General features: G+C 39.3%; 1 protein-coding gene across 1 annotated transcript in view; it reads left to right on the top strand.

Annotated features, from left to right (window-relative positions):
* Positions 1–5297: 5297 nt before the first annotated feature.
* Positions 5298–9772, top strand: part of tns3.2 (tensin 3, tandem duplicate 2) — a gene marked incomplete at its 5' end in the record, with an annotated part of 37430 nt that continues 32955 nt past the window's right edge. The window contains 9 exons of the mRNA XM_080033139.1: positions 5298–5447; positions 6142–6192; positions 6285–6407; positions 6511–6575; positions 7813–7896; positions 8438–8550; positions 9006–9066; positions 9153–9228; positions 9632–9761. Coding sequence (XP_079889265.1) covers positions 5298–5447; positions 6142–6192; positions 6285–6407; positions 6511–6575; positions 7813–7896; positions 8438–8550; positions 9006–9066; positions 9153–9228; positions 9632–9761 — 853 coding nt within the window. The remainder of the gene's footprint in view (positions 5448–6141; positions 6193–6284; positions 6408–6510; positions 6576–7812; positions 7897–8437; positions 8551–9005; positions 9067–9152; positions 9229–9631; positions 9762–9772) is intronic.

Raw genomic sequence — 9772 nt, 5'->3', positions numbered from 1 at the left:
CATCAGTGTTAAAAGTGCACAGTATAATAGCTGTTAATATTGCATGGTCTACCTGAGGCAAGTCAAGTTTATTTGTGAGGCACTTTTCAACACAAGGTAAATCAAAGTGCTATACATAAAGCCATGAGATATCATCAGAAGGCTTGATTCTGATTTAATGAAAAGCAGGAGAAACCTTTTCCGTTTGATTGTACCTTACCTATAGCTTTCCATTAGTTACTGCTTCTCTTCACTCTGGTTGGATGCTAAACTGCATTTAATGTTAATTACAATAGTTTAATCTAATCTAATTTCCATTTTAAAGCTTTTCACCATGTATCAATATAAATAATGTAACAACATGTATACTTCTCTTTTCTCTTCAGGTTTTCCTTTGAAATACTTTGAGCCACCTGTCCTGCAGACATCTTCTCCACCTTAGCACAGCCCAGTGATGCAGCATGAGGAATAAAGGCTTCACCAATAGACCCAAAGGCAAGAGTAGTCAGGCTGTAGCAAGGTGAGGTGAGCTTGTTGAGATATGAAGATGAGGTCTTAACATCTAAATGTAGACAGCTCTATGTTGGAATCAAGTTAAATAGCAGTACAAACCAGAGGTCTCTGTCATTTAATTTTGTAATATAGCTTTTGTGTGGAATTATATTCAATGCAAAGTTATGATGTATTTTAACTATACTTGTGATAGATTATAATTTTAAATTTTAACGTCTGCATTTTTCTGTGCATTTTTTAATGTTATGTCACTTGTTTTGTAATATGGTTTTTATTTTGTGGGTTATTTTCTATCTAAAATAAAATGAAATGTCAAAGACAAAGCTATCCAGTTCTGTGTGAGTGTATGAACAGTGGTGGACCTGACTGCAATGCAATGGGGGGCGCCAGCTAAAATCTTGCCTAGGGCGCCAAATTGGTCAGGGCCGGCCCTGGGAAGAATCATTTATATAGCCTACTTTACGTAAATAAAACTAACAACAATTCAATATGTAAATATTTAATTACAAGTAGGCTTAAACGTATGTAGCCTAGTTTTAGGGGAGGGGGGATTTGTTTACATTTGCAAAGCCTGCAGCCAGTTTACAAAACCATGTAAATCATAGTATCTTATAATTCTATCGTCATGAATCAAAACAAATTATTTTGATGCAACTGGGACCAAACGTAAGACTAGCAAATGGTTGTTAACAAAACTGTGGGCCCTGCTGCTGTAGGACAACAACAGTGAACCTGTAACTTGTCAGGTTGCTTTCTTACTTCAGAAAGTGTTCCAGAGATCCAATTTACCTGTGAGTAAAGTTTGCTTGTTTACTTAATTAGAATATACCTTAGAACAGTTCAACTTCTCTGACACACCCAACAGTTCATAGTGCACCCTTAAAGTCCTGCCTTAACAAAGTGTCTGAAGTAAATTGTACTAAAGTGAAAGTTTTCATCATGCAGCAGAATGACCCCTGTGACTCGGTCATGGTGAAGCTCATTTGAATAAGTACATTTACATTCCTCCACTGCTTGTGAGGGCATGAAGTCATAAATCACATGAGTCAACGTAGTCACTCTATATTATCAGTTGAGGGTTTGTGATGTAAATTCTATGTGTAAAACACATTGATCAAGTCCTTGACATTGAATGGAAGTAGATCAAATCTTTTGTGGAGCACAGACAGAGTAGAGATCAAACAGTTTAATCAGCCAACGCTTGAGAAAGCGGCATAGCTGTATTTAGTCACTTTCACATGTGAACCAGAGTGAGCTGTTGTCACATTGCAGTCCAACAGAGGGCAAAGTGCAAACTATAATGTATCAGTCTCTCTCTCTCTCTCTCTCTCTCTCTCTGGCTCTCTTTCTCTTCTTCCCTCCCCCTGTCAAGTCTCCACCTTGTTTCATACACCACTCAGTCACACACAGTCGTTCACTCATCAAGGCTTCATATTGCTGTGATTTTAACTACACGTTTTGTTGCAACATCAGCAAACGGTAAGATGCCTTCCTGTTGTCTAACACTTCTTATGTCTGTCCTTCTCAAGGAGTTTGTTTAACAGCAAAAGGTTGAAGTAAAGTTAATCTATCGTTCAAAGGGGCTCCTGTCACTAATTCAGCCCAGGCTAGTTCTACGTATACATGCACACAGGACAGACTGAACCTAATGTTTCCTTTCCAGATGCACTGAGTGGTAGGGAGATTAGCCCATTGTCATTTAATTTCGCATTGAGTCTCGAAAGCCTTTTTTTTCCTAAAATAAGTGGAAATACCATGCCAGCCAGTGGGGGTTCGATAATTACATCTATTACCGATGCCATAACAAACGTCCTTCCTCGAATCCAGTGACATGAATTTGATACCAGTTAGATGGTGGGCTAATTGATTGAGATATCTTTGAAACAAGAGGAGTAAAAATGAAATGACCTCACCCTGCAGCCGGGATTTAATTCAATGTCTCTGAAGATAAACTCAATAAGGAGTCTCTGAGGGGATCAGATGGACTAAAATTAGATTAGTCTACTGCTGTAATAAAAAAAAGAGTGAGGAAGATGGAGTGTAGGAAATCAGGGGATGACAAGAAAAACAATAGCTGGTCACAGTGAGGCTCTGCTGTCAATTTCACTTCTAGTATTTTGCACACTCACTTTCTATTTCGTTCAAATAATCTGTTCCTGCTGCGTCCAAGGAGGCAAAGGATGTTTTTCCACTGCCAACTCGAGTCAAAAGGAGTGACAAAGCAGGAAACAAAGATGGCTAATCCAATTTGGAAATGCCTTCCTTTTTAAATGGGAAATAGAGACTATAATTAGATGTGGCAAGTTTAAGCTCAAGGACTTTTAGCAGCTCTCCCTATAGCAACGCATGTCCATGGGCCTCTGTGTGTGTGTGTGTGTGTGTGTGTGTGTGTGTGTGTGTGTGTGGTTAAGTCACACACTCCCGTTTGTTTTGGTTCCTCAGGCGGAGGGCAGCCAAAATGAGATTGCAGCAGTCTAAAAATATTGGAAAAACACACCAGAAAATACGTAATTGGAGAGAAGTCCCTCGTTAAGATCGTTTGCTCCAGCTCTGTCAGCTGCTTCAGTTGGGATATGTTCTCTCACACGCAAAAAAAATATACAGGAGGGGTGCGTGGTTTTATTTAGAAAAGTACATTTTTCACACGTGTATACCTACAACAGGCCCTGGGTCAGTACCAATCCAGCATGAACTCAAGGTCCAGCACAGTTGAGTTAAGTCATTATAAGTAATCAAGTGGAAACGTTTCATGATGATAAATATACGTTTTAAATGTTTTGCCCTATTAACCTGCAGTGTCTGGCCTTAAACCTGAGCTACAGTCTGTTTCCAGCCACGCGGCTGTGGCTCCCTGTAGGTTACTCGTGTACGTTGCTCTGGTGAATAAATGGGTTTGATCGCTGTTTACTCTGCTGTGGTCACATGGTCAGGGTGAAGGTGAGGTTAACCACCACCAAGCCTGCATGCTCTCTCTCTCTCCAGCTCCACTGTCTGTTGATGGCGCTCCCACAGACATGCACCAACATGCATGTAATTGCCCCCCCTCCATATGCTATAGAGCCCATATACCACAGAATTATCCACTCCATGGTTTAGACAAGAATGTGGCAGGACATCACATTATTTGGGTTCTTAAGGAGTTATAAGGTCAAAATAACAGTCAGGTTCTGTAAATGTCTTTTTGGGCCTCTTTCTTGGTTTACCATAAACTAATTCAACTGTAATACACTTTGCCTTTGTCTGAGCTCTAAACACATTCACTGTCATCTGTGTGTCACATGCAGTTCACAGGTTATAAAGACACACAACACAGTTAGAAGCACCAGGGTCAGAGGAGACGATTGATTTCATTTTTAGTCCTATGATGCCTAGTGTATCATATTTCATGCAATGTAATGGATCCTTACTGTATTTTGTACATTACTTAACGGTTAAATAGTTTGGAAATGTGTGTATCAAATATGATACACAAGGTGTATATAAATAATTGCTCTGGATATCCCTAAATGGTCATTGTATTGCATTTCATTATGCAGTCTGTGTTATGCCATACACCAGAATACCAATTGTGGTATAGGCATTTTTAATTAGATCAATTAAAGACTGAAACGTCATCACAAGATATATTTAGAGGGTGAATTGAGATATTTATACTTTCCTACTGAAATGTGTGAATCTGTCCAAAGGTAATCAAATCTGCCTATACCAGAAGATATAATGCCAAGGAATTTTATTTTGTTTAATCCACACAAAAAACCCACCGTCTGAAAATGATTAATTGTGGTTTCTACGGTCGGTTATATCAGGGACTGTTTCATGCCAGGAAATGGTCTGGCACATTCTTCCTTGTCAAATATTCGTATTAATAATATATTTAGCATACATGCATGAAGTAGTATCAATCTTCACGTCTAACTTTCCACCAGAAAGAATAAAAAGGTCAAACTATTCCTTTAAGTAGTTTGCCTGAATTCCTGTCACTTATAGTCACAGTTTCAAGATACTAACAATATTACTATCCCTAGCTGATATATGTTCAAACAAGATCTTAATTGCAATTTGTATAGGCGTGTTCAGAAAAACCTACAATTTGGAAATGTAATAATCTTTACAGCCCATTCAACCTCTTCATATGATAATAATCATGAGGTTTATCAGAATGTGTTTCCTTGGCTTCATAGTTAGATATTTCTAAAACCCAATAAGGTAATGTCTTTCGAGATAGAACCAGTCCTTTATTTAAATGATATGAAAATTGTAGCAAAAAACTACAAATAAACCAAAGTGTCGTATGTCGTAGTCATGTGAGTAACTCATTTTAGACAAAGCAAAAAGTCAGATCAAATCTCCTAAGGTCCCAGTTGTGTCAGACTCATCTGAGTAACGAGGTTATATGATCTGGTGTTTTTGCTGCATCATTTGTCTGTGACTCATCATCTCAGGTTCAACGAGAGGGTTCCAGTGACTCCATCAGCTTATGGTTCACCTCCTCGCTGTTTTTGGCCCTGACAACACTTTGTTTTAGCATCACGTCCAGTAAAAAAAAAAAAAACAAGAGGAGTTGAGGATTAATACGGCTGACCGGATATGAACTCAGCATCTGTGTGGGCCAGAAACAGATTTGGAGTTCCGGCTGATACGGCAGAATCTCACAGATAAATGCCCTGCAAACTTTGCTGCAAACATATGCTGACCTGCAGTGTAAAATTCTCACTTCCCCCCCTCTGAAAATTGTCCACGACTTTCATTCTCTCACACCCTGCCTTTCACTTCCTGAAAGAGCGCCCATGTGATTGGAGCCAGTCATGGAGGAACAGCGGGGAATCGACCTGACCTACATCACTGAACGCATCATCAACCTGTTCTCTCCTCCGCAATGTCCAGAAGGGATTTACCTGCAAAACCTGCAGGAGATCATTCTCATGCTGCAGTCAAAGCACGGACACAAATACATGGTAAGATGGATGGACACAGAGACACGTGGAAGAAATCACAAAGTAGCAGTACCATATTATATTGTAGTATTTACTTTGAAAAAATTATACATTATTTGAGTTTTAAAATCTAAATGTTCCAACTCTAAGGCCTGTCATTTAATAAGCGGGTGTGTTGGTTTTAATATTTTTGTTGGTTTTATTTATAAAGTTTTTCCATATTTGACCTCATAATAAATAATGTATGGAGCTTAACGTGAACACTACAGCCTATTAAGTGTCCAATAAGGCCTTATACATGAACAAAATCATTCTTATCCAGTTACAATACATTTAGTTTTTTAGTTTGGAAATAATATTCTGCAGTTTTAGTGTGTATTATCACTGCAACTCATTTTTATTTCCACTACTCTGAACTTCGACAACATTAGAGATAATGTATATGACCACCAATAATTATGAATTAAATTGAATGAAATAACAAAGCATCTAAAAAGTAAAAATAAGCCACTATAGCTTTACAGTCCCATTTGCATTTTATACATTAAAATTAATATTTTTATACATTTTATACATTAAAATTAAGATTGCAAAGGTCCATTACCAATAAAGAATACAATTAAAGTGTCATATTTTGAAAGTGTCATATTTTCAATGGTTTATAAACTATTGAAATAAGCTTGTTTCATGACAAGTTTTTACATTCTTTGTTCAGGTCGTGAACCTCTCACAGCAGAATGTCGCTCTCACCAGAATGAACCACAAGGTAACTATTACACTTCTTAGTACCAGACTGAGAGGTTGAATATCACTGCGGATGGTGTATTACAGTGTGTTTGTGTATTGTTTGTGTGTCAGGTTCTGGACACTGGTTGGGTCGACTACTTGGCTCCCAGCCTGGATCAGATCTTCAGTGTGTACAAAACCATGGAGAACTGGCTGCAAGCGCATTCCAAGCACATTGTGGTGTTACACTGCAGGGTAGAACTTCACTGACTTCTCTGTCCTGTTCCCTATACAGATCTATATGTCTTTTATTCTAAAATGTATTCATCCTGACTCATGTGATGTGTGTCCTCAACAGGGAGACAAAGGCCGACTCGGAGTCCTGGTGGCTTCTTACATCCACATCAGCAGCATGTTATCCAGGTAAAACCGATGCCATGTTTGTTTAAATGGTTTAAGGCTAAAGAAGAATTTCACTTTATTATCATTTGCAGACTGCCACAGAGTGGCTCAGTGAGTCGCTGAGGCTTATGGGAATGTCATAAGATTGAAGGAAATTATAAGACCAATTGCACAGATGTCATTTGGACACATTTATGTGGTTGTTTTCTTTCATACTTGTACAGTTAAGTTGTAGCATGGGTCGGCTGGTTTTACAATGATTTTGGAGACCTTTCATCTAGTGCTGCTTCTGTAGAATAAAGCACATTTCAGCATCTATAGGAATTGACTCACTTTAACTCATTCAATTAATAACTATTCCATGTAAGAGTTTTTATTGACCTAGGTACCTGTGCCTGTAGAGTAATAACATTTACGATTGGACGTGTTTGCAGAGCAAAGAGCACTGACAGAACAATAGACAGAGGGAACAGAAGCTGATCTCCGCCAGTTAAAGGGCAGAACCACCAGACTGAGGAGACTTTGATCTAGACTGTTATTTGATTTTCGGGCAGGGATCATGTTGCCGTTGGACACAAGTGAATTTATATGCACTTAATTTACCTGTCTGCGACGAGAGGACAAAGCATTTTTCATTCCAGCCAAAATGATTTTTTTAAAACAAACATTACAGCCTTTGTGGTTTACAGTATGTGACGACATGCCCTCTTTATAATGGCAGAGAGATGAACTATTCATTATGTTTATTTATGCTTATTTTAAATACATGTCTTTTTGGCAGTTGACGTGCACGTGTGTGTGTGCATGCTGCTCATGGGCGGTCAGCTGACTCACTGTTGAGTAATATCTGATAGTGCCCATTGTCCTTCTGTGAGTGCAGTGCAGGCATGCAATGTTGTGTTACTGAAGGTAAAACTTGACATGAACTTGTTTTAAAGAGTCAGTTCCTCTAATTTAGCCTACATACGAAAACCCATATTTACTCACTTACCTCTGGTGGGTGCCTGAGTACCACTGCATATGAAGAAAAAGCTGTCTCAATCCTTTTGTGTTATATCGCATGATATTCATCGGTGAAACAAAGCTCTTATCTGCAGGTTTTAACACATTTTGATTTTTTGTTGACTGGCCCAGCAGAGGTGCAAATCTCCAAACCTCTTCACATACAATTTGGTACAACTTTTTTTGTAATTCATATGAACTGGGTAGGGGGTGGGGGAGGGTGTTGTATTATCATCTGAACATATATCTTTCTCAGTGCAGACCTTTGTCTCCACCACTTTGCCATGAGGAGGTTCTACAATGACAAACTGTCTGCCCTGATGACCCCCTCGCAGAAACGGTAAGGACAACAGGGTTTGAATGACTAGGATCCACTGCAGGTCAAAGCTCAACTCTGGTTCACTTCTGTAGTGTGTGTGTGTGGACTGAAGGATATGCTGTGACTGTTGACCTCTGAGTGCAGGGCCGCCCACTAATCACCTGATGTATCCTGCCATTACAAAGCTACAATAAGGTTTGGAAAGAAGACGACTGACCCGCATTTTTTATTGAGTCATCATTTCCTTTGAGATATTGGGTGGAGAGGGCGGCTGTGACGAAGCAGGTAGGGCGGTCGTCCACTGGGCTGCAGGGTTGGTGGTGCGATCCCCGTCTCCCCGCCACATGTCCAAGTGTCCCTGGGAAATACACTGAACCCTAAATTGCTCCAAATAGTTAGCTTGAACCCTGCGTGGGAGCTGCTGCTAAAGGTGTATGAGTGCAAGTGTGATTGGGTGAATGTGTACAAAACCATGTAAAGCGCTTTGGGTCTGTGGAAAATAAGGGAAAGGCACTATATAAGTGGAGTCCATTTATGAACACATTCCTCTGTTGCTCTGCAGGTGTGTGTGGATGTTGGGGAGCCTGTCAAAGGGAGGATTGAGGATGTGTCCCTCGCCGTCTTTCCTCCTCTGCGTGATGCTTTGCGGCCTTCCCAAATTAAAACCAGACGGAGGTGAGGAGCAGACGTCTGATCAGAATTAAGTGGATAAAGACACAGTAGCTGGTCATTGTGGATTCATCCTCCTTGGTCTCCTATTAACCTTACAAAGAAGAATAAAGAAAGATTATGCAAATGCTATAAATAATGTTCATTAAGATAAAATGTGCAGGGTTGTGCATCATAAATACTATTAATTTGGGTAAATTCAGCATGTTTTCGTTGTTATGCTTTTTAAATATAGTATTTCTATACTGTCACTTTTACTTAAGTGCAAGATCGGACCAGTACTTCTTCCACCTGCAGAGATGGTTCAAATAAAATCTAAGTTTTTCTGATTGTACGATAAATCCTAGCGCTACAAAGAAAAACAAATGCACAAGCAAACGGTCATCATAAACTTGCTTGGATGTTTGAAATTCCACACACAGCACTGACTTTTCCTCCACCACTCCTTTTCCTCTCTGTAGGATGTAGTCTTTTCCTGAGAGTCTACCAGAGTCTACAAGCTGTTTGCACATCACCGGTCTAGTAAGAAAATCACATAATAAATCTCTAAACATGTTTGGATTATTGAGTATAATATCTAGTCAATAATATTTGTTTTCTATTAACAGCCACGTTAACGCAGCCCAAACAGACCGGCTGTACATTGTGCTCCAACCGGCTCAGCTGCTCAAGGGCGACATCTTGGTGAGGGATAATGTACATTATTATTTTCTTTACTTATTTGTTATTTAACAGGGACACTGCACAGCTCATTAGCAGTACCATAGTTAGCTATTAGATAATGTTCATCTGTCGTCCCTTAGGAACGTATGTATCTTTTTTCAACATATTGAGGAAACTGCACACAAAAAAAGTATTTCATTAAAGTCAGACCTGTAAAATAAGCATTTATTTGTTCTTTTGTAATGTCAAAAACATTATTAGCAATAAATCCTAAATAAATTAAATATGGTCAATTTAAAAAAAAAATCTAAACAACTGTTATTTTGCTTGATTTACTTACTATATGCAACAAAAAAGGCATGAGTGAATCAGATTGACTTTCATGGTTGTAACAGTACTTGTGCCATTCTCTTTCTGATTTCAGGTGGTTTGTTATGACAAAGACAGCCGCTCAGCCTGCCGCCAGGTCGTCTTCCGTCTCCAGTTTCATACTGGCCTGGTGCGCGGACACACCCTCACTTTCCCCAAGGCCGATCTGGACTGTGCCAGTCAAGGTATTTATAAC

The sequence above is a fragment of the Ammodytes marinus genome (assembly GCF_949987685.1).
Source record: "Ammodytes marinus genome assembly, chromosome: 8".
Classification (NCBI taxonomy): Eukaryota; Metazoa; Chordata; class Actinopteri; order Uranoscopiformes; family Ammodytidae; genus Ammodytes; species Ammodytes marinus.
The sequence above is the reverse complement of the archived record's forward strand: the minus strand, read 5'-3'. Positions and strand labels throughout refer to the sequence as shown.